This window comes from Anopheles arabiensis, chromosome 2, assembly GCF_016920715.1.
Source record: "Anopheles arabiensis isolate DONGOLA chromosome 2, AaraD3, whole genome shotgun sequence".
Taxonomy (NCBI): domain Eukaryota; kingdom Metazoa; phylum Arthropoda; class Insecta; order Diptera; family Culicidae; genus Anopheles; species Anopheles arabiensis.
In genome coordinates this window covers 24,906,466-24,931,042 of record NC_053517.1, presented here as the reverse complement: position 1 = coordinate 24,931,042, position 24,577 = coordinate 24,906,466, and the positions used below count along the sequence as shown (strand labels likewise).

Below are 24,577 nucleotides of genomic sequence, written 5' to 3'. Positions count from 1 at the left end.
TCCCGTCGAGTACTTTTTGCGCGATGATTTTACCGTTCAGGATATGCGTTCTTTTGGCTGCTGTTTTTGCAATGGATGATGTTGTTTTTCTTTGGTACAGTCAAAACTCAGTCCAACTGGTTACGCTTTGTCTGCATGTGCTACACACAAACACACATACACCAGATGAATGCTATGGTTGCTATAATCGAATATCCAGTTCCGTAGCTCGGATCGTGTGGCCGATTGCTTTATGTGTTGCAACGATACTGGTTCCAGTGGTTTCTGCTTCTTAGTAAAACGTTTAGGCCTGCTGTTTTGCTGTGGGTATATGCAGTTCAGCCCAAAATCTGGTGCACAAAAAGGGGGAAAAAATAAATAGTAAAAATTAATCAATTGAAGCATGCACACGCAGCGATGTTATGTAATGGTGTAATTGCTTTTTTGTTGTCCCTTTGCTCCCCCCGAAACCAGCATATAATCTTCAACACATTAAAACTAGTATCCGGTACATGCGATAGGGACGTATCGAAAAGGGCACAAGAACAGGACGTTGTACAAGGACCTCCTCAAGCGATGACTCTCAAACCGCTCGTGGAATGATATCGAGCAATAAACCATCATTGTAGATTACGTAAATCGAATCGAAGCCTTGCTTAGCAACTTCCTGTAGGCGAATGAGGGGTTGCTTCTGGCAGCGGAAATAAACCCACCATCGAACGACCAGCAGCCTCATTTACATAAGCGCTAACGGGTCAAGCGGTGGAATGTTTTTGCCCCTCACTCCCATCGGTATATGATTGTCGTATCTCCTCCACTGGTGGAGGAATTTTGGTCACAAAGGCAATAAAAAGCTCAGCACTTACCGACCCCGCCCAACCGCAGAGTGCCCAATATTCCAACAATCGAAGCACTCCTGCGGAAAGAAGAGACCTCTCGAACGGAAAAATGTGCACCACGACAAACCAGTAACTCGACTCGAAATCTAAGCAACCGTATAATGGCGTTCGAGGATTTCGGTGCCACTACACGAGCTACACGTGCGCGGGTCGATTTTGGAATCGATCCGGACAGAATAGCAATCCATTGTTTTACCCCCTCCCCCATTCGCACGTGACCTTTATCCAATGCTGTGCAATTTCTAATGTATTGTAATGTTAGACATCAGCATGGCCAGTGTATTGAATAATAGCTTCATGAAATATAAATTACCCCACAGCCGAGCCATTTCGAATCATCTTCACAGGTAGCTTTTTTTAAGTTTAGGTAGGTTTTTTTCTGCAAGGAACTGCAAGAATATCCGTTGTAGAATTAGCACTTTTATTACACACACAGAAATACTCTGCCGTCATGTAAGGTCTACTAGTCCGTCGTTACAATTCATCACAGTTCGCCATTTTTAATCTATTAAACACTCCAAACAGCAATTTCGAATAAAAAGCTGAAGTCCCATAAATGGAGTCCAAAATGGCGATCAACTGATTGAATGAGACCGCGCACTCGGAAAAAGCCAAAAAGCAAAGACATGAAAGAATCGCTTACAAAATGGACATTTCATTGATACATGATGATTTCAGTCCAACCAGAATCCAACGCCCAAAATGTCTTCTATACTCCCCTCCTCCCCCCACACTCTTACCTGATCAGAACAATTCAACAAATTCTGTCTATACCACTAACCAAAAAAAAAAGAGAGCCGCGCAACAGTAAAGATTAAAAACTTGTCCAATGCAAGCGCAAAAAGGTTGAAAAGTAAAACACGTCCAGTCGGTACCAACGCTAGAAGTACAATGAGATGAAGCGGCAAATTTTCCAAATCACATCACCACTACCAACTCACACACATACACACCATGACAACCGCGGTGCACGGGTAGTGTGTGCTGGTGTGATCGAATTGTTCCCACTCGCTAAGTCGGATGACTGTGCGCCTCCATCTTGGGATAAGGAGGGGAAATCAAAGCAGCTCAGCTTCAGTTACCATAGAAATAGATGAATGGTGATGATGAGGGTAGAATGAAGGATTCGTTTCTGGGGAAATGCTCGCGAAAAAAAGATAAAATTTACATTCATCATTTTACATGAACATTTTGCATTGGCCTTTTTATGTTGACATTGTCAAGCCTCGTTAGTAAACTTCTTTTTTTTGTGTTTAGTAGTAAATTTATATCCCACTATGAATTAGGTCGTTGGGCCAAACGGCGAGGTAATACAATGAGATGAAAAATTATCCTGGATTTTTTTTTGTAGTTGCCCTTGCGATTAATTTGACAGTTCAATTAAACCCTTTAGTACTTTTTTCCTTTGCGAAAAGGTAAAAATTAATTATACAAATTCAGTAGATAGCAGGCGATTTGGTCTTATTAGTGAGTTCAGTCTAGTGATGTGCTCTCTGGAGTGCACTCACGACTCCGATATGACTCCGACTATTGTTAGCCCGATTCCGACTCCGTTCATCTGGGTTGGAGTCGTCAGGGTCGGAGTCGCCCGGAGTCGTTTGGAATCGAAGTGGTCCGGAGTCGTCCGGAGTCGACCGAAGTCTGAGTCGTCCGGAGTCGACCGGAGTCGGAGTCATTCAAAGTCCACCAGAGTCGATCGGAGTCGACCGGAATCGGAGTTGGGCGGAGTCAGACTACTCCTACTTCGAACTACTCCTACTTCGACTCCGAGCGACTCCTGACGACTCCAACTCCGTGCGACTCCGAAGAACTCCGGACGACTTCGGTCGACTCCGACTTCGGTCGACTCCGGACGACTCCGGACCACTTCGATTCCAAACGACTCCGGGCGACTCCGACCCTGACGACGAAAAATTGCATAACACCACCCCGCCACCACCATTCGAACCGTGCGGCGCTGCCAAAGTGGAAGAGCCACACAACCCACAACGTTACATCGCGCGAGACGACGGTCTTTCTCTTTATCTCTCTCTCTCTCTCTTTATCACACCCACACACACACACACGCACGAAGTAAGCAAAGGTAAAGGTTACAACTGGAGAAAATTTTGTGCAAACACACCCTAAACGGGACGAGTCTTTCATAAGACAATAAATGTCCTTTTTGCAGCATTCTTTTTCCACTACTTCCACTGTTCGTGCACAGAAAAGTTTAGAGACATTTTTACACTACAGCAGAGGAAGGCACACTGTTTGAGAGACGCATCGCGATCAACCTCCTATTGCTATTGCACAATAAAAAGGCAGCACATTGGTGGTGGCAATCGATATTTTCTTTCGCCCTTTTTGCCATCAAAAACACTTTCTGCTGCATGGATTACATAAATGAACATTGGTGGGCTCTTTGCGGTTCCTTGGGCTCGTACCCCGCACACACTGTCCAGTTACACTTTCACGCTCGTTTGTTTTAACAAAGTTTATCACTTTTAGTGTGTTTTTAAGCTCGCACATCTCGTATTGCACCCGTATCACAATCACATACCAAAATGGCACTTCCAAACAGTCCACTGGTCATTAGTAGTAGTCCTTTGGCTGATTCACATATTCACAATCTTCAACCCCAAACGTGGTAGGCTACGGTTCCCGCAGGATCACTACCAACAGCAACAAAAAGTCGGTCAAGAAACAACATCCACGTACCACCACCAGCACCATCACCACACCACGGTTGTTGTAGGACGATGACGATGACGACGGTCCGTCTGCTGCTGCTGATCCTAGTGGCTGCTGCCGTGTGAGTTAGCAACTATAGGCGGATAGGGCAGAAACAGCGTCTACCCAGACCTACCGTTGTATGCTGCTATGTGTGCGTATTTGGTACCCTATATTACGTCGTGTTCTCCCTTCGTGTTCGCGAGAACGTGTTCCGGAGAGCACACACACGGAGAGCGAGAAACCGCTCTATTCTGCGTCGTCGTCGTCGTCGTCGTTGCATGTAAACATACATGCGGTGCATGCAACGCATCTCCCTGTCCCGGCTGAGGCTGACAGCGGCATTCGGGTGTAAGGGGTGTGTGTGTGTGAATTGCATTGAATTACAGAATGAAACGCGCGTGTTTTTCTGCGATGCGAGAGCGATTTCGAAGATGCTCCGATTGGCTCCAAAATAGCAAAGAGACCGAGAGAATGAGAGAGAGAGATCAAAATGTTCGACCGAGCACGCGAGCGAACAGGTAAACGTTTCCGACCAGCCAAACCGTTTCGGAATGGTCGCACATACTGCTGCCCCTGTGGTGGAACAGGGCATCATTTTGTATCAACGAGGAGGCCAGCTGAGAAGGGGCGAGCGGACCAAGGCAGCCGCCCCATTTGCGTGCTAATCCGCCCTGCTGGTGTGCTGTGGCTGCATGTTTTTTGTCTTTCTTTAACAACGATAAAACAAGCGAAAAACGGGGAAAGAAGTTTACCGCCAGCTATTGCTCGGCACAGCCAACGTGATAGTTTAATGGGATGTGTGAATTGACGCACAGTGGTGTGCAAAAAAAGGGACCCTTACCAACGACACCACACTTAAGGGGGAGTGTGCCGTGTCCTTGAAGGTTGTACGAGAGGAAGGAAAAAGAAGCACCACGCGCCAAGCCCCTCCAAATCGTGGCCGGTGGAGGGAAAAAAATCATACCATTTAATTGCTTCACACCACCATCACTGTGAAATGTCAAGCAACGTGGTTTAAAAAAAAGACACTAATTAAACTCTGTCTCGCACACACACACACACACACACACACACACAGTCAGGAGGAACACGTACAGGGAGAACATACGAGATTTGGTCGAGCGTATTTTTTTTCCTATCGGGGAACGGGCCAGAACTATTTTTAAATCAGCGTGCCATTTTAAAATGCGGTCTCCGCTTCTCCCAGCACACCGGGAAGGGCAAGCGAACGGTGAAAACAAAATTGGACGATTTCCTTCTTTCCACCTCCATCTTCCTAATCCCACTCGCTCCACACTTGCGTGTGGCACCGTGTGCGGCTTTGTTTTGTAATCAGATTTTGAAGGATCTGTCTCCAATAGAACAGTGGGCCTGGTTTAGCTGAATCAACGAAACAGAAACATAACCTTACTTTGGAAGGAAAAGCAAAGAACTTGCGCAATCTGCCAATGCTTTTTTGTGTCCCACGGTTACAGTACATTCCGAACCACGCTGTGAGATGTAGCGTGCATAAAACATGGAACGTTCGTTTCCAAACCTATTATTACACGTGTGTACGTGTGAATGATCGGTGGGTCAGCAAATGTTCCGAACGGCATACAGTACAGCATGGTCTCACCGTGGTACAAATACCGCATGGTCGCGTTTTATGCTGCTGCACGCGTATTGGTAACAGCCTGCTTGTACATTCCCTTTTCACTTATCCTTCCGCAGCAGATTCGCGCGCGCATTACTAAAATCACGCTCATTATTGCTCGCATACCACTATCGTTCACCTTTTTGTGTTCGCAACAGACACACAAACACACACACGGGCGCAAACACGCGGAGTAGTGCGCACACTGTCAATGAGGCACACGGTTCGGACAAACGCACCACAGCATCACCATCATCACCATCATCATTGCTCATTAGCCCGATTGGGTTAGAATAGCACCATTCGCACACACACACATACCAGCGCACAGACAGACACTTTTGCGAACGTCACACCTTTCTTCTTGGTCTCTCTCCCCCCCCCCCCTCCTAGGGTTTTTCGTACCTTCTAACACTCTTTCGGTAGGCACGCGCGCGTGCGACGTAAGCTAGCGTGCGTGTGTCGGCACGGCCGGGGAGAAAGGTGTGTGCAGCGAATATTACTGCGACAGTTTAAAGCGTTTGATGAGCGGAGGACTGTTGCCGTCGCGAAACGGGGATATATCTTTTTCACTCTACGCCACACACCAACAACCACAAAAAAAGAGCTAGCAAAGGGACGAAAACGCATGGCGCTCCGTTTGCGCAGCATAAAAAAAAACAGGGGCGCGCTACGTCGCGGCTAGAAGATTAAATCGATAGCAAATTTTTATGGGAAGGTGGGGGGAAAGCCACCACCTTTTCTGCCAACCCCTTTCACGTACTCAGACACACGCACTCACACACACTTTGTTCTGTTCTGACTAGCGTAGTTAGGAAAAAGCACACACCACAGATCAACCATTCTCGGCTTCAAATCACAGTCGGCACTGTGTGAAGGTACAACACAAATTCGCACATACCGTAGGGGCCTGAAAAATGTCCCCCGTCCCGCAGAACTTTACACTTCCGGTCGGACCTGGCTGGCGTGATTGGGATGTAAGTGCACACAAGGTGAAGCTGTGATTTGTTTTCCCCTCTACCGTCTAGCACGCTCGGCTGGGAATTGGGGTGGGGAGGAAAACTCGACTCGATTGCATCACCGCTGGGGCCTGTAGCAGTTCCCGTGCTCCATCACACTATTTCACACTCCACCAGCAGCACTTACTACCAACCTGCGGAACAGTTCCGGCAAAATGGCACAGCTTTTGCTGGGCCCGTGAAATTGTGCAAAAAAATGTGCGGAACACCAATTTACCTGCATCCTGTAGTTGCGGTGAAAAAATCCCGACCGTGTAAAATCTCGACCTCCTGTGTCACCCTGCTTGCCCAGCGATGTGCTTCGGCGCACTCGTACATCGGTGCAGGTTGGGGCAGACCGTCGCCTTATGACGTTTCGCGACATTTGACATTTTGCCGTTTGTGCACCGTTCGCTATTTGAAGCTGTGCAAGAGCTGTTTTTTTAATGTAAATATGCCTTTTAAAACGTGTTACATCTTTCTTTATCCATATTTTATCAAAGAAAAGTACTGAGTGGGTGAATTCTATACGTAAAATGCTTTATTTTAGCAACGTACGCCAGATGTACGCAAACCATCACGATCCAGTGTGACGGACAGCCGGTACCGGTTGAAATGGCGATTCACAGCTGATTTGAAAAAAGCGTACCCGTAGCTGTCATTGCCCAAAAGCAACCGCTCGGGGCTTGTAGCGCTGTAAACAATCAACATTCCAATGAAAAAGGGTAAATTTGCGTCGGAAACCATTACATCGTTCGTTATGCTAACTATTTGCTTCTATTCATTCTGTATTTATGCTCCAGCACTTTCGAAACACATTTCCACTCTTTAAGTAAATTTTAGCTGGCAATAGTGTCCCAAACTACAACGCGCCAAACAGTGGCCAACGTCTTGAAAAGTGTCCAGCAAATCCGAACGCTTACCGGCGTCCGATGCGAAGGGAGCTAACTTTTAAAGTTTAGAAATTAAAAGCTTCACCATGGCCAACCAGTACGGTGCGAGCCGGAATCTCATGAAGCAAACGTGCAACAAGAACGTCGGCACCAGGGTGGACGTGCTGAAGTGGAGCCAGGAGATGGATCTGCTCGCGATGGGCACGGAAAAGGGCGAGGTGTTGCTACACCGGCTCAAATGGCAAAAGGTGTGGCAGCTAAGCCCACCGGAAGATGGTCTCAAGGTGCGGGGCTTGGCATGGCGACCGTGTGAGAAATTCATCGCAATCGGTAATACTTGCAAAGGTTGGTTAGGTGGAAGAAAGAGGTTACTAATTATGCCTTGTTTTGCCGTAGGTTATAGCAACGGTACCATCCTGCTGGTCGATTTGGAAACGAAGGAAGAAATTCACAGCTTCTCTGTGAAGCAGGACATCACCTGCCTGACCTGGACGGAAAACACGGACGAAATAGGCACCGACGATGTCAGCCACAGTTCGGTGGTAAGTGGCGAGGCGTGGATACGGATCGTAAACCAAACATCACCAACCCCCCTCCTCGTTTCCTTCCAGACCAGTCACACAAAGTACCTGCCGGAGCTGCCCGTGCTCAGCTCGCTGTCCTCGTCGGCCAAGCCGATCAATCCGAACCGTAGCAGCTACTGCTCGAAGCACATTCTTTGCATTCTGCTCATCGGAACGGTGACCGGTACGGTGCATCAGTCCGCCCTCGGCATGCTGCCGTGCGGCAGTGTCGATGTGTTTGGCGCCCTGGGCCTTCCGGCGACCGCGACGGCCCGCATCCGCGAGCTCAAGATGACCCACGACTACAGGCAGCTGATCGTGGGCCTGCAGCAGGACGATACGCTCCAGGTGATCGTGCTGGAGAACGGTGTGCTGCACCGGTACGCGCCGGCCGTACTGAACTTGGCCCTCAAGCACGCCCAGCTGCTGGGTGCCATGGCGTACATTAGCGAAACGATCGACTGTATCATCGAGGCGTGGGAAACGGTACTGCTCGAGATGGACAACAAGCTAACGAACTACGCGAAGGACCAGCCGGACGGGTCGATATCGGCCGACTTCCTGGAGCTGCTCATGTTTGGCACCGCGTCACCCTCGCTCGAGCAGTTCCTGCTGCGCGATCTCACCGAGAAGGGGCTGCGCAAGCTCGGCTACAGCATCGAGCTGAGCTACGTCACCATCCAGCGGCTGGTGGTGAAACCGCTCTACACCGCGATCCACGCCGTCTTCTACCATCTGAACGCGCTGGACGGGATGCTGCGCAACCGGTTCTACTACGGCACGCTGATGTGCGACACGGCCAGCGCGTCGGAATCGCTGCGCTGCTGCGGCGCACTGCTCATCAAAGCGCACGAGCTGCAGCAAACGATCGATGCGTCCAAGCGGGACTTTAAAATCTTCTTCCGCTGGCTGTACGTGGTAATAGTGCGCGTGATGGATGAAACGTTGCAGGAAAACCATCCCACCATCACGCAGCGCGAGATACACTATTTGGCGCAGTTTTTGAGCAACTTTGACACGGTGGCGCAAAGTAGTGCGGCGGACCAGCAGGAGGAGGGCCGCGGGATGATCGAATCGCGCCGCAAGTTCAACCTCGAACGGGTCGGCCAGTACCTGGAGGACAAACCGCTCGTCCACCCGATGGCGAACGATGGGGAGGAGAACGAGTGGAAACGATTGCTGGCGCAGAACGAGTGCTTGCGCCAGTGCGGTGCGATCTTTCCGCACCACGAAAACATGTCGCTGCTGCAGCAGCAAAAGCTGCTCAAGCAACAGATCGAGCAGCTGTTCGGCCAGCCGGAGAAGGTGGTGGGGGCGGACTACAAGCAGAAGAATCTGCTCACGATACACGCACCGGCCGGTACGGATGTCCGAGCGTTTGCCTTTGCCACCCACCAGCGGGACAGCGTGACGCTGCTCGCGATCGTGCAGTCGAGCTGCAGCCTGCTGCTGGTGGAATGTTTTAACGACGGAGGATTCAAAGCCGTGCGACTGCACTTTGAGGAAAAACCGTACTTTGATCAGCGGTTCGACGCCATCGGTACGCTATCCTTTCACCATGTGGATTTCTACGACGAGGACACGCTGTCGCTGCTGTTGCGCGCTCAGGCAGCGGGCGAGGAGCGAACGGTCAGCTGTTACTTTTTGCAGCTAAATCTGGGCGCGGTGCGTGAGTTTCTCGCTACGGTAGAGGCGCGCGAGTACATGCAGACCGTTACGGAAGATGCGGCCGGCTGTCATGCGATCAATGCGTACACGCTGATCGACGAAAGCTCGCTTAAGCTGCTGGAGAGTCCGGACGGGCACAGGATCGCGGTGTCGGGCAAGCGGAACATGATAGCGGTGCTAGCTGAGTCGCTGAAAAACGTCCGAGTGTACGATATGGATGCGCAGGAGGATGAGGAAGATTTGCTGGATACATCGTCGCAGATCAACAGCAGTCTCGAGAACAGCCAGGAGTCGGTGCAAACGTGAATGAGCACGGCAGAAGCTAGGATACTAGGAAGTACAATAAATGGAAGATCGAGTGTCTCGAAAACCTCTGAACAATGTGATACATCAACCGTCGAGAAGAAAGACTCGCAAACTCTCCGGAGTTGGTTGGTTGTTGCTTTATGGTTTATTAATCATTCGCCACAACCGAATACGCCGCAATGCTCCGTAACTGAATATCCTTGCAGGGTAAGTAGTACATCCGGAACCACCGCCACCACCCACCAACCAACCAGGGGAAGGGGTTGCAAACAGGTTGGCACGCTTACAAACGACGTCCACGACGACCACCCTTGCGGCGGGTAGAATCCGACGGGATCGGGGTCACATCCTCGATGCGGCCGATCTTCATCGACGAACGGGCGAGCGCACGGAGCGCCGACTGGGCACCCGGGCCGGGCGTCTTGGTGCGGTTACCACCGGTAGCGCGCAGCTTGATGTGCAGTGCGGTGATGCCGAGCGATTTGCACTTCTCGGCCACATCCTGGGCGGCCAACATAGCGGCGTACGGGGACGCTTCGTCACGATCGGCCTTCACCTTCATGCCGCCCGTCACCCGGGAGATGGTTTCCTTGCCGGACAGATCCGTCACATGCACGAACGTATCGTTAAAGCTGGCGTAGATGTGTGCCACGCCGAACACAACCTCACCGTCGCGGACCTGCGGGCCGAGCGACACCTGCACCTCTTCCTTCGCGACCTTATTCTTGCGAGACGGAGCCATGGCTATGCGTCGGGCAGCTTGCTAACGAGCGGGGACGTGTTTTTACGCCTGAAATTGAAACAACGCGCGAGCGTCGATGTTGCACGGTTAGGTGGATATGCGGAAAAGAAGGAATTTTATTTTCATCATGCTTTCGTTTGTTTGGCCGGTTGTCAAATTTGACGTGTTCGGTTGTGTCAACGCGGGCGGTGGCTGCGTACGTACAGGGCGCCCTTATATATCTTGGGCGGAAATTGCGGTTCAAAATTGTTTTATTCGTTACAATTTTCTACGTCAAAAGAATGAAAGAAAAAAATACAGATTTCCTCGTTAGGATGGACACGTCGCAATCAAACTTTCTACAATTATCCACTAATTTCGCCCGTTCAACCGATCCACGAACAATAACAAACGCTAAAAGGCAGAATAGACTTATCGATGGCGCCATCTATTGGTGGGTGGGTGGTACTTCGATGCAATCCTTCGGTGATTCAAAAGTTTCGCAAAAAACGATCGAAACCCCCATATCAAATTGCTTTTACTACACGTAGGCACATGGCTCGACTAAATGGGTTTATTTAAATGTATAAAGATATATTGTCCTCAAGATTTCAGCACAAACGGCACAACCTCTTTACAAAGCATTTGAATCAACGCCATTCGCTCGATAGACACACTCTCCCGCGATCCAGGTAGATTGCACGCTCAACTCATCGTTCAGCAGTACAAAATCGGCATCCGCACCATAGTCCAGCGTCCCCTTACGCTTCTCGATGCCTATACACCGGGCCGGATGCAGTGAAGCGGCCTCCAACGCGTACTCGATCGAGCAATCTACGAACAAAGTGAATAAAAGCATTACATTGGCTCTGCATTCCAACATGACGCCACACTCTACTCACTGGAAGCCTTTTTGAAGAATCGAATACACTCATCCATCGGTGCAATGCTGCCGCAAAGTGTGTTCGTCCCGGCCACGTACGCTCTTCCTGAACGGATTTCTATCTCCATCTGCCCGATACGATGGCGCCCCTCCGCCAGCCCCATGGCCGAGATGGCATCCGTCACGAGGATCAGCCCGCTCGGGTGCGTTTTGTACGCGATGCGCAGCGCGGCCGGATGCGTATGGACGCCGTCAGAAATGATGCCAAAGTATACGAGCGCATCGCGTGGAATGTTGTCCGTCGTAAGCAACCCCACCAGACCGGGATCGCGATGATGAAACTGTAATCATACAACAACGGGAAATGTTCAATGTCCTTTTGAAAGTAACGCCCCCCAAAACGAGTTTCGTGGGGGAATCTCTTATCTTCTACCGGAAGCATCGCATTAAACAGGTGCGTGATGAGTCTTGCGCCGTGGTGTACCGCGTTCTCGCCATCGCTCAAGTTCGCCATCGAGTGGCCGACCGAGACCGTGATACCGTTGTTGCTCAGCTCCTGTATCACTTCCGCGGCGCCTGCCTTTTCCGGTGCGAGCGTTATGATTTGCACGTTGTCCATCGACCCGTAAACCTCACGCACCGTCGCCATACCCTTCGAACAGAACAGTGGAAGCGTGTTAGTGTGGTTTAGTCGCTTTTTCGTGCATCAGCTTCCTCCCTACCTGCTCAAACTCTTTGATGCATTCCGGCGGATGGGCGCCCTTTTTGTCGGTGTTTATAAACGGTCCCTCCACGTGGCATCCGAGGACGGTCGCTCCATGCTGCCCGCCCGCCGTACGAGGAATGCGGGGCAGCACGGCGTGATACGTTTCGGGCGGTGAGGTAACAAGCGTCGGGCAGAACGAGGTGACACCGTGGGCCAGCAAACCTTTGGCAACCTTCAGCACTCCCTCCTGGACCGTTTCCACGTCGAACGAAAAGTCGACACCGTATCCACCTTGAAATATATGTGTGTATGTGTATGATGGGTCAGAAGCTACAAAGCGCACTAACATCAAAGTAGGCCAACTGTTACCATTGATTTGTAGATCTATAAACCCGGGCGCTACGATGCTCCCGCCGCAGTCAATCTGTACATCGGCCTGCCGCTTCTCGTCGAAAAACACTTTCTCCGGGTCGATGATCTTGCCACCCCGCACCCAAACGTCGTCCTCCACCAGTCGGTGATTGCGTAGTACGCGACAGTTCCGAAACTGGGTCAGCTTCTTATCCGCGTCCGCCAGGGCTACGGTGCTGGAGGACATGGTGGCGTTTTCAGGGACAAAACCGGACACACTATACACTACACTACACGCGTCTAACGTGCAAAGTCCACACCGTATGGCTTGTATCGGCCCAGCACTACGCAAAGTTCACATTAATTGAACTTCTCTGCTGGATGAATCAATTTGGGCAGAGCTGGCGAGGTTTGTCTGCTCTACGCTCAACTGTGATGATGCGCGTGTTGCTTTGTAGCAAGTGCAACGGGCTGGCTACACGCAATCGACACACAGCTCTGGCGACCTTCTAGCGCGCTGCGAACGTAAACAGAAGATCCTTCGGCGGCAAACGAGTGCGGGCAACTGAGCGCGATAACCATTTTCGCATGATATTTGCTCTTTATAAGCACAAGGCCAAACGCACGCGTAAAGTTCTGTTGCCTGGCTGTTCCTATCCCCTCCCCACTATGTTGCCCGATCACCCGATCATCTGGCTCTAAGATTTACTTTTTTGGTCGCCTTTTTTCGGTCAGATAACAAGCCACCAGAGAGAGCTTATCTTTGTGGACAACTGATCGTCGCGCAAAACCACACCGCGATCTGATTTCTAGCGATTAGATGGTGGGCTGGTTTAGGCTAGACAGACGCTCCTTACTGATAACTTACGATAGGAAATAACCTACTAACAAACGGCAGTGATGATCGTGCTCATAAATCTTATCTACAATTGATGCGGTTTTGCTTTGTTTTGGATGAAGCTTCCTATCTTATGGGCGTACACACACATACACAAACAGCAGTGAGACAACCGCTACACCAACAGATGTCAACGGCTGGCTGCGTACTTTGGGGTTCGAAATCTTCAAACCTTTTCAAATGATGCAAAATCCTCCGCAAATGCATTCAAATTGGTCTGCGTTCCATTTATTCACATATCCGTAGAAGTTAGCGTCACCGTTTCCTCCTCGCTGCTATCGCCCAGCAACATCTCGCCCGTCCCTTGCTTCGACAGTAAGCTCTTCTTTTTGCGCTTCAAGCTTGCTTTCGATCGCTTCTTGCCCGTCTTTTCCTTCGCCGCCGCCAGTTCCTCCTCGGTGAGCCACTGATTCGCGCCGTCCTTGGATTTCGGCACCAGCACGGCTGCCGTTTCGCCGACTTCCTCGACGACCGCGTCCGTATCGTCCACCAGCATCACATCGTCCGATGGATCGTTCGCATCCGCAGAAGCATCATTGGTCGCTTCCATCTCCTCCTGCTCCACCTCCTCTTCATCCTCCTCATCCTGTCCGTCATCGGAATCAGTCCTCTCTTGGCCCTCAATCTGAAGCTTGAAGCGTTTCAACCGCACCTGCATTCTGTCCTGCGCGTGTACCGTCGTCTCGTTCCGTTCAATGCCCTCGCTAAACCCGACCGGACGGCCCTTTTCACGATCCTCGGCATCTTTCTGGATGGCGGCTTTGATGCGTTCCACCACCAGCCGGGCCCGCTTGCTCGCCTTCGCCGAGGTGCGCAGCAGCAGCTCGGCACTGGTCAGCGTGGTGCCGCCGAGATGCAACCCACACAGCTCGCCGTACGAGTTGAGCCCGAACACCATCCGTGCCTCGGCCACACGCTCCTCCAGGTAGGTGGGATCGGCGATCGCGATCTTGCCCTGGTTGAAGATGGCGTAGCTCACGCACAGCGGATAGTGGAAGAGCGTCACCTTCAGCGGGTCTTTCTCTTCGATCGTGTGCACAATCACGTCCTCGCCGTCGACCGTGATGTCCGGCCGCTTGAAGTGTGCCAGCGCGGTTAGGGCAGCAATGGAGCAGCAATCGATGGCGTTGCCTTCGTGGTTCAGCACCGTCACATCCACGCGCAGCTTCCACACCTTTTCCTCCGCCACCAGACAAAGCGATTCCAGATCAACACAGTTCGAGTCCTTCAGCGCCCGTTCCAGGATGCGGTTCAACTGTACACACTCGTCCGATTGGCGGCCTCCGTCGAAGTGTGGTGCCGCCATCGGGCCCAGTTCGACGTTCAAGAACAGCATACCCTCGTTCGGGCGGGTCGCCTTCGGTTCCACCACCTCGCAGGTGATGCGCGCCAGGGCTCGTGTCTCACCAAGGATGACGTGCACCAGGCCCCATTCGCTGCCGAAGCTTATCCGCAGCTTGCGGAACTCATCGAGCGTTCGACCGTCGAGGCGCTGAAAGGATGAAAGAAGAAACCGGCATTAAAACTAAACTTGCGAGATGGATGGTGCGTATCTGGGGGTGTGTGCGTACTTACGATCGACTCTAGAATGGCCTTTTGAACGAAGGATTTTTCATTAGTGGTTAAAACTCGTTCCTTCATCGTGCCGGCAGCGCAAAACAACAGGCGCTATTTACAAACAACGCCGCACGCGCGTGCTCTTGACGTTTCGCGTTTGACGTTTCGTACACCGCACACAAATGGCAGCTGTCATTTGGAACGCTCTTGCCGAAAGTGCGCGAAATGCATAAAAGCAAACAATTCGGGAAGAAACTCAGTTCGCAAAATTGTGATTGTAAATGCATCATCTTGGGCCATTTTCATCAGTGTTTTAAGATTAAATCGACTTCCGGCCACTGCGGCACCATAGTTAGCTATCGGCGGCTAGAAAACCCCCAAACGGATGACGTTTGTCCCCAAAGCGACCTTGCAGAGACAGAGAAAACTTTGTTTACGTTTGTACGGCCGCAGCAGCTCGCGGCAAAGCTTCTACAAAGAATTTTGAATATTTCGCCAGCGAAAAGTTCGGTAAGTAGCAGTCGTTTGTGCAGCGATCGACTTTTTATACTATCGGTAATTTATTTATTCTTGTTTTAGGCAAAAGGCACCGGTTCACAGCATGGGAGACGCAATGCACGTACAATGGCTGTCCGAAGAGGCAGAGGAAGTTCCGGAAAATGAGGAAGACATGTTGTACGAGGATGTGGAATACATTGAAGAATACGTTCACTTCCCCGACGGGCCCGAAAGCGATGTGTCCGGTAGCGTTGCAGTGCAAAACGAAGAGAGCACAGGGCATGTGATAAAAATTGAAAGCATCGATCATGCATTCGATATGCTGCAGAACTCCGTGTGGTCCATCAAACCACCGGAACGGACCGGTACGATGGGACGCAAGGTGGCACACCCACGGCCCGCACCGGTCGGGCTGGCCAAGTCAGCCAAAAGCCCGGCCGAATGTTTGTCGCTTTTTCTGGACGCAGACGTTATCGCTATGATTACCGAGTACACCAACGAACAGATTAAGGCCGAACAGCCCAACTATGCCCGCGAGCGCGATGCGAATCCAACGGACGAGATGGAAATTATGGCCCTGTTGGGTGTGCTGTACATTGCCGGCACGGTGCGCGATGGGCGGGAGAACATCGAGCGGCTGTTCGACACCAAAATGGGAACCGGGCTGGAAGCGGTCTACCTCACGATGACCTCGCTCCGGTATCACTTTCTCATCCGGAGCATCCGCTTCGACGATCTGACCGCGGCACAGGACGAAATAGAGGGCGATAAGCTAGCGCCGATAAGACCGATCTACGAACGGATTGTGAGCAATTGCCAGAAATACCTCCGCCCCGGCCGTTTCCTGATGCTCGACGAGCAGGCGGTACAGTTTAAGGGCAAGTGCGAATTTCGACAAATTCTTCCGTCGGCACCGGGCAGAGCGGGCTTTCGCTTCCATCTGCTGGTGGACTGCGAAACTTCGTACGTAAGCAATTTGGAAATTTGCGTGCCCGAGAACCAAAATCCGTACAATCTCAGCTACGCACCGACGGACGTTGCCATGCGACTGACGGAACCCGTACAGGGCAGACAGAAGACGGTCATTCTTGGGGCCGGCCTTACGTCCATCGATCTTATCGAGAAGCTGTACGCTAGTCGAACGATGGCAATGGGCGAGGTGCCCAAGTCGTACCCGGACCTGCCGAAGGCGCTGATCGCGAACAAGGGCCGGCCGGAGCACAGCACCCTCGCTGCGTACCACGATCCAGCGACACTCGTTTCGTACGTGACGAGGCGCAAGGAGGTGATGCTACTGATGTCCTCGTTCGTAGACTTCGACTCGGAGGAGCAGGCGGGGGAGCAGGACGAAGGCGAACAGCACCTGAAGCTGGTGGAGCTGTACAATCGAACGAAAACGACCATACGCACCATTCAGCAGATGTGCGCGAAACATAACGTGGTGCGCAGCACGCGCCGATGGCCGGTGGCCGTATTTTTCAACCTGATGAACCTGAGCGCCATCAATGCGTGGTGCATCTATTGTCTGAACCATCCGGAGGAAGCGAAAATGAGCCGTCGAGATTTTCTCGTCACAATGGCACTGGAGCTGTTGCGGCCACAGGCCCGGCGGCGACTGGACAGTAAAACGTTGCCCCGGCTGCTGAGGCAGCGCATCGGCCTGTTTCTCGGGATCAGCCGGGAAGAGTACGAAACCGTGCCGGTGGTCGAGAGGCAGGGCGGTGAATCGCGCGGCCGGTGCTACCTGTGCGGCCGGGCACGGAACAAGACGACACGCATCTCGTGTCACAGCTGCGGCAAGTACACCTGCAATGCACACTGCGCCCAGCTATGCCGTACGTGTTATATGGATGATTGTGCCAGCGAGCAGCAGGAGTAAAAATGAAGCCTGGCTAAGAGAGTCTGTACCATTGCTTTCCTTCGCGTGAGTCCTTCGGCTATCTGCAGGGGAAGATGGAAGTGAGATATTTTTTTTATAATAAACTTATACAACTTGCAGCAAATGAGAATTGCTTTCATTTATTGCAAAGAGATTTCATTAAATTTCTATTTGTTATTTAATTTCCATTTTTTGTTTGTTTTACAAACAATCACGGCTCTTTCCATTGATTCAAAATGCTACGTATTCCTGTTACTATAAATCTACTGTCCAAGGTCTGTATTAGGTACAGTTTGGCGATCTATTCACTATGGAATTACCTTCGAATATTAGTTAAATGATCCTCACTGCTTACCATTCCATTTATACTGCCCCGCAAACTGAACGTAATGAATAGCAGAATAATGCTTTTACAGCTGATAATTCAACAAACTCTTGCTCGTTTATGATTATTGCTTCAAGAAATTATTTGTTCGACGAGAAATGTGCATAAACTTTGGCCCCAATTCCAATTCCAACCAGCTAGTGCGTAAGAACCGTGTGTGTGTATTTCAGTATCATTCACATCCTAATGACCTCCGGCGTGCAATGATATTCTTTCAACATCGGTTGCACCTGCTTCCCACCTTAGAGTAGGCCATGGTGAGAGTATGAAGGGGGAAAACACACTTTTTAGATCCGTGAAATAACTCACACCCCGTTTTCAAGGCGGCGGTTGCTTGGGCAAACGGGGAAGGGTCGGGAAGGGTCGGGATGGGCATGGAAACATATGAGAAATTTATGATTGCCAAGACGACCAAGACCGACCAACACGGAGCAAGCACGGCTGCAGGATGCTGCTCGAAACTGATCAGTTTCATATGCGTGCAACGAGAGCGAAAGAGTGGTGAGGGAGACAGAGAGGGAGAGAAAAACGAGGGTGAATTTTATTTCTTTTCTTCTGCTTCTTCTTGGCGTACGTAGGGGTTACTACCATCGGATCGAGGGGGAGTATAATTAGATCACATTCATATTTCAACAAATTTGCTAAATTCGCTCGACCGTGTGTGCTCGAGGAGAGCCTACACATTTATATGTGCGCATGTACATACAGATGTAGTTGCACGTTCTGTGTCTTCGCTACAATAGGATGGAGGAGTGGCAAACGTATCACTGCATCATGAAAATGTATAAAAAATGAAGAAAAATACTGGACTGGGATTTTAGTGCATTTTTAAGTTATTTAAGTTTAAGTTATAAAAAGGCTGTCCATTTTGATAATATTCTGCTTATATATGTACATACTTCGCCAGACTTTCTGTGGAGGTTTCCAACGTTTTACGTTTATTTCTAGGTCATTGAAGAAAAATTGACCAGCCTAAGTCTAAGAAGACTATGGTTTATTCATAGTCAGTCTAGCGTAAAGGATTACGATTGATACGAAAGTTGTAACAACAAATGTGTCGTCAAGCTGATTACATGACGAGTAAACTACGGGACCAATCAGTTTATTTGAGTTTATTTGTTTTTTTTTCTATATTTCATTGAATGTTTATCAGAATATGGATTATTGTACACCAAAAGAAAGGATATTCATTCCCAAACTATTTAAACTGAGAGACATGTTGAAACAATGAAATAAATACGTGATCTTGAGATTCTCCGTTGACCATTAGTTTTCACCATGAACAAACCGTGGAATCACAAATTAATTGCATTTAGTTAATTCATTAATTCAAAGTGGTTTAGAGTCTGGATAGTTGGAGAATTGAATATCCTTTCTTTTGGTGTACGATAGGCCATATTCTGATAAAATTGTTTGAAATATAGCAGAAAACCCCAAAATATGAGGTAAAATTTCAGAGGGGCTTTAACGCGGGCTTCAGATTAAAAATTATATTAAATAATTGATTTATTGTTAGTAAAATGATTAACGGTTTTGATTGTGTCCCGAAAAGAAAGCCAAGTCAAACTCAATCTAAATTTAATTTCTCTCCAGAGCGATTTACGGAGTACAAACATTTTACAAACATCTAATCTAATATTGCCATCGTTAAAATTATGCAAAAAAAGACAAATTCAAAACTGCGTGCCATAACCCAACCACAACGGGCTCTTGCTACAATACTGTTGCAGTGTAAAACAGTAAACAATTAAAATTTATTGCTGAGCTACGGCCATTTCGCTCGGCCGAACGTCGATCCCTAACCTCTTATAATTTTCGCTCGGTGGCTTAGTACACACCTGCGCCATCCGGCTGAAAGCTGCCATCTCCCTCACCCACCATTCGATCACGCAATTGTACAATTTTCCCAAAAGATTTAACCTTTCTTCTCCAAAATGTAAACACCAACACGTACACACAAACACACAGCCAAACCACCAACCAACGTGTTTGTGTTCCATTATTTACGCAGCAAGTGTTTTTTTATTATTATTTGTTTTTTGGTTTTTTGGTTCAAAATTTTCAGTATTCCATTCAAACGGCCCACCATCCACCGAAAGAAAAACTGTTTCGCTCGTCTCCAACATTCCCCCACACTCCTCCCTCCCCCCGGCCGTCCCGCAATTCCCCCTCGGCCGAGTGAGCATGTCAGTGGTTAGCTCATCGAACGGCGATCGGTGACGGTTGCCGTTGCGTACCAACCGTTGGGTTGGGTTTGTTCCGTACCATCGGCATCCGAGAGCCGATCCTGCAGGCGAAAAGTGATCGTCTGCGCACCGGTTCAGCGATGGCGCGGCTGCGCGTGCGTACGTATTTTGCCAGCGCTTCGCTTCATTCCTGCACGGTGACTAACCGTGCTCGAATTCGCCGCAAAGGTTCTATATTTATCGAATTAAATAATACACACGCGACCAACACGATGCCGTTCGGCTTCGGAATCGGAGGAGCATGGACGGTGCGTGCTGTGGTTGTGTGCGTGCCGGCCCGTATGGAGCGTGTGTATTTGTGCCGTTACCGGTAGTAGGAGGGGGAGGGGTGGGGGCACCGGCAGAGCTTCACTGTGTACAAAAATAAATCTACCCAATTCGCTTCGGTCCGTTCTGCTGTATGCCCGATCGATGGTGGGAAAATGCAAAGGCGGGCGCGATCATGGTGGCAAAGTGAGAAGCAACAGCAACACTGCTACTTCACTGAGCAAAGGGAAAAAAATAATTATTTCGAACTGCAATCCGAACCCGAGCAACTCGCAGCCTCTGAGATACCGTGCACTTATTACCAACCCCTGGTTGAAGGTGCTACCGGATTTAGGAACAAAGGTGGCTGCCACCCGAAATCTGTGCAGCTTGCAATGCAGCTCGAAGGAGGGATTGACCTGGCATGGCATGGCATGGCATGGCATGGGCAGCATAATCGAAGGGTGGGGAAGTGTGATTAGTCGTGATTAATCACAAAGGATTCTCTACTCCTAGATAAACGCGTCCTAGCAGAACTAGGTCGGTGCATCCGGTTTGCGGTCAGGCATTGTCATGGATTCCAATTGAATAGCATGAGATGATGAAGCCTCATGAATATAAAATGCTTGTATTACAAGTGTTTAAATGTTCTAATTCATTTAAAGCGTTTTTGTATTGATCATAAAATTGACCAAAAACGCACCACTCTGGAAAGCGTAGCACAGTGGTCCGTGATGTCATCCCGATTGCGGGGCGTCGGACAGCAAACCGTGTTGCTGCTAGATTCATCTCGCCATGTACATTCTACACCGAAACAGTAATAGATTGAATTTCACGCATTATTTGTTCGACTAAAAATAGTGCGCTCCCCGCTCCTTCCCACGGTCAGTATGCTTTGTCCCACTCCGGTGACCTTCTTATATACGTTTACAAATGTTGTCAACTGTTTGGAGACGAACCGATATACACGGACACGGACACGTACCAGAAGTAGACTCCTTTTTTCTAATGTTTTTTTTTTATTATTTTTTGTATAGTTTTTAAATATTTTTTCAATTTTTGTTAAGAATTTAAATGATGAAAAGAAGAAGTTGAAAAAAGCACCATTTTTCAGCTACACAGCAAACTCCAACATCACCAGAGGGTGAGGAGACACAGGAGCTCTACCGGCCGGACTGTTTCGACAAATGTAAATTACATTGTACCAGTGCGTGGGAAGCTGTAACCGGCTGTATGTTTGTTTCTGTGCTGTTGTCTTCTTTTGCACGCACACCAAAGGCTCGATCCGAATGTTACACATTCGCTGTGCGTGTGGGAGAGGGAACACATTTATCAACGGTCGGTGAAATGGTGCCAAAAATGGCGAGCTGATTGCCGTGCTTTCTGGAAAAAAATCTATTATTACTGTTTTGTGTTACTGGCTGGGTCCAGGTATATAGCAAGGGAAATTCATTCAAATGATCTTAAACAGACAGGAGAACTGTGGAATTTAAAATCCTCGAACCTAAACTGAATAGAATAGTTTTAGATAGAATATTTTAAAATAATTATCAAGGTGCATTATTTGCTAAAATTGCTTTAACGAATATCAAAAATCTGTAAAAATTTCTTTTATTTCAAGGTTGAAATAGAGATAGAGGGCCTTCAAATATCTTAACAATAGTACGTACATACAACTCTTTGCTTGACTTGTGTAGCCACGACGTCTATAGAAAGGAAATGTTCGCGTAATATGTTCGTAAATTTGGGGCATTCAGCCTAATGTCTAATGTTTACTTTCGGTAACGCTATCTTTGTCCAACAACTCTCATTGACATTTAACCATCGAACGAGTCGCATCCCGACGACTCCCATTCATCATGCTAAGATGGCGTTTGAATTTACAGCACCGACGATTGACACATTTTGAGCAACCGAACGGGACCTTCTTTTCCAATCCGACCAAACTGATCGAACCACCGACTGCCGATGAAATGGTGCTAACTTCTGTATGTTTTTTCTCTTTCTCTCTCTTCTCGCTACCCTCTGTGCCGTGTTGGCCCCATTTTCTCAGCTACGTGTGATTTGTTTGTCGTTTCGTCGTCCAACGTTTTCGTGTAGCCGGTAGGAACGGTGGCAAAAAAAACCTGTGGGTGTAATAACTAAAAACCACACGAAGCGCTAAAAATAGGTCACATAAATAGCATCCGCAGCAGCAAACAAATGGGTAATTTAAAGCCGGAATGTAGCTGCAAGCACGGGTCCGCTAATGAAGACGAGCGCAGAGCTTTTGTCTTGGGCCTTGGGGATCGCACATCGGATATTCCTGCACAAAGGGCCGCGCAGTTGCAATGCTCGGTGTGTGTGTATGTGTATTTAAAGTGTATTTTTATTGAGTCGCCGACGCCGACATTAGTGCGAAACATAGCAAAAATAAAGAAGAAAAAAAACTGGTTGCACTGTAACGGTTGCGAGGGTTTGGCCCATTAAACCACGGCTGGGATAAGCATAATGGTTCATTGAGCTTGAAAAATGATCGCCTGCACTGGGGTTCGCCGCTCTACCGTAAATGATTAACCACCTGACGGAGCTGCTTACGGATTGCGTTGAATCGTTCGGGCCGAGTGCGGCTAATGAGAATCCCACCACCGTTGGCAACCGCACAGGCACGCACACAGCTGCAGGTGGCACGACCTGCCCTCAGTGGCAGCAATTCTTCAGCACTGCTGCAGTGAGGTTCCTTTCTACCGATATAAATAACAACACGATCGTTTTCACCCCCGTGTTTTCCCACCCCATGTAGTACGCTGCATTAAGAAAAAAAACCCTCCGAGCCTTATACTACGAGTGACAATACTGTGAAAGATTGGCTCCCGACCCAGTTTGTGCCTTCAGGCCCCCGGGGTCGCTGCACAGCACCAACTCGGAAGAATCGCTCGGAAAATTGAACGCAACAAAAAGAATCCGGCTCTTGCACCATCTCACTGGTATAGGTGGTACCGCACACGCACACACACACTATCGCACAGCGAGCAATCGCAGCGAGCGAGCGAACGAACGAGCGAGCGTAGGCCGGTTGAAATTAAGAAATTATATTTATCTGTCACGATATGACGTAGTCTTGGTGGAGCGTTAAATTTTTCCTCCGCCTGTGCGGATCCGGCATAGGGCCTGTGTGGCCGTGTGGCGTCAGCGGTGACATGCTACATTTAGTTGCCCGCTGCTGCACGACATTCCATCATTCACGGTGGTTTGCAATGAGCACCGTTTTGGAGCTACTTAACACTACTCAGCGAGGAATCAATCAACCGTTTTGCAACTGGGGAGACACTTGTTGAACGCGCAAACAATGAAAAAAGTGTCTCTATTTGCACTTATATAAACTAACTCTAAACTAACTAACTATTATATTATAAAAACTATCATTTAAAAATACTATTTAAATATGTTATACACTCGCAACACACTAAAGTTCCAGTGCACTTGTACAAATGGCAAGGCGTCTCCATCGTATCGTTTAATGCATGGAGACGCCCAGTGCTTTGTAAGATTTGCTAGGCATTTTCATCATAACTAGCGGGAGATTGCACCTAAAAGTTGCTAGAAAAAGTACAAAACTAATCGAAACCCCAACATTACATGAAAAACAATGTATTGTATCAAAATGTCTCCTAATAATATTGCTTAAAATCATTTACTGTAAGGACCAAAATACAATGGAGAAGCCTGGTACTTTGTAAAAATTAGTAGATTAAAGGATGTTTCATGCACTCCAAGTTCGCTACTAAGAATAACTTTTTTCGAAAGGTTATGTTTTTATTACTGTGCCATGTCGTCCACACACGTTCCACACGCGCGCTCGCTTCCAAACGATCTTCGCCTCCACCCAACCAATTGCTCATAGAACTAGCCATGCTTTGCCAACGCTGAATGTAACGCTTTTTGGCATGAATAATTGCCCCTGCGACAACCCGATCTCGATCCCCGATACTTGCTATTATTCATGCACCATTCGTCACAAGGATCGATGTGCTACCGGGCGATGGTGTAACGTCCGGTACGGGTGCCAAACCGCGATCGATCGATACAACCAAACAAACCAGCAGCAGCGTTGAGCGAGCGTTTGGTGGATTCGGTAGGTGTGCAAAACCGATTCCTTCAAGCGAATGCGTTCAAAGTGCGTTTCGATGCTGGGGTTTGTCTTTTTCTATAGTATTGATTAACACCAAATCATCTTTTTCGCCACCCCACTTGGTACAAGTACATCTTACGCGCCCAATGGAAGTCACAGGTTGTGTGCAAAAGTACTACCAAGCAGTATCATTCCTACTAGTGCGCAAAGGGTTTGCTATTCCACACACCCCGACGTGAGAGTGTGCACGCACATCGATTTAAGACGTTTCTAGATAATGCACGCCCACCCATTTCTACTGATCGCATGCTTTTTTTTTGTCCAGAGCTATAGGAGAGTGTGTACATGTGTGGCCACGTTTTGCCGAACCCGTACATATTTTACCAGACGGGCAAAGATGAACACCAAAAACGAAAAAAGAGAAAGAATAAATAAACCG

General features: G+C 49.0%; 5 protein-coding genes and 1 long non-coding RNA gene across 6 annotated transcripts; 2 read left to right on the top strand and 4 right to left on the bottom strand.

Moving 5' to 3' along the window:
• Positions 1-84: 84 nt before the first annotated feature.
• On the bottom strand, positions 85-6,563 carry LOC120894112. The gene is made up of 2 exons (XR_005738169.1): positions 6,466-6,563; positions 85-329 (listed from the first exon to the last, which is right to left on the bottom strand). It is a non-coding gene; the product is annotated as an uncharacterized LOC120894112 (long non-coding RNA).
• Positions 6,564-6,574: 11 nt separating this feature from the next.
• LOC120894110 (anaphase-promoting complex subunit 4) lies at positions 6,575-10,495 on the top strand. Its single transcript, XM_040296492.1, has 5 exons — positions 6,575-6,675; positions 6,778-6,952; positions 7,031-7,450; positions 7,517-7,662; positions 7,732-10,495. The coding sequence occupies exons 3-5, from the start codon at positions 7,207-7,209 to the stop codon at positions 9,655-9,657; spliced, it is 2,316 nt and encodes a 771-aa protein (XP_040152426.1). The 5' UTR covers positions 6,575-6,675; positions 6,778-6,952; positions 7,031-7,206; the 3' UTR covers positions 9,658-10,495.
• Positions 9,780-10,518, bottom strand: LOC120894111 (40S ribosomal protein S14b). Its single transcript, XM_040296493.1, has one exon. The coding sequence runs from the start codon at positions 10,397-10,399 to the stop codon at positions 9,941-9,943; it is 459 nt and encodes a 152-aa protein (XP_040152427.1). The 5' UTR covers positions 10,400-10,518; the 3' UTR covers positions 9,780-9,940.
• Positions 10,519-10,914: 396 nt separating this feature from the next.
• LOC120894108 (N-acetylglucosamine-6-phosphate deacetylase) lies at positions 10,915-13,317 on the bottom strand. Its single transcript, XM_040296489.1, has 5 exons — positions 12,337-13,317; positions 11,984-12,258; positions 11,695-11,913; positions 11,281-11,602; positions 10,915-11,212 (listed from the first exon to the last, which is right to left on the bottom strand). The coding sequence occupies exons 1-5, from the start codon at positions 12,563-12,565 to the stop codon at positions 11,013-11,015; spliced, it is 1,245 nt and encodes a 414-aa protein (XP_040152423.1). The 5' UTR covers positions 12,566-13,317; the 3' UTR covers positions 10,915-11,012.
• Positions 13,318-13,418: 101 nt separating this feature from the next.
• LOC120894107 (exosome complex component rrp45) lies at positions 13,419-14,933 on the bottom strand. Its single transcript, XM_040296488.1, has 2 exons — positions 14,792-14,933; positions 13,419-14,708 (listed from the first exon to the last, which is right to left on the bottom strand). The coding sequence occupies exons 1-2, from the start codon at positions 14,855-14,857 to the stop codon at positions 13,449-13,451; spliced, it is 1,326 nt and encodes a 441-aa protein (XP_040152422.1). The 5' UTR covers positions 14,858-14,933; the 3' UTR covers positions 13,419-13,448.
• A 13-nt stretch (positions 14,934-14,946) lies between these two features.
• LOC120894105 (piggyBac transposable element-derived protein 4-like) lies at positions 14,947-17,265 on the top strand. The gene is made up of 2 exons (XM_040296487.1): positions 14,947-15,283; positions 15,353-17,265. Exon 2 carries the CDS (start codon positions 15,375-15,377, stop codon positions 17,148-17,150), a length of 1,776 nt encoding a protein of 591 aa, XP_040152421.1. The 5' UTR covers positions 14,947-15,283; positions 15,353-15,374; the 3' UTR covers positions 17,151-17,265.
• The last annotated feature ends 7,312 nt before the right edge of the window (positions 17,266-24,577 follow it).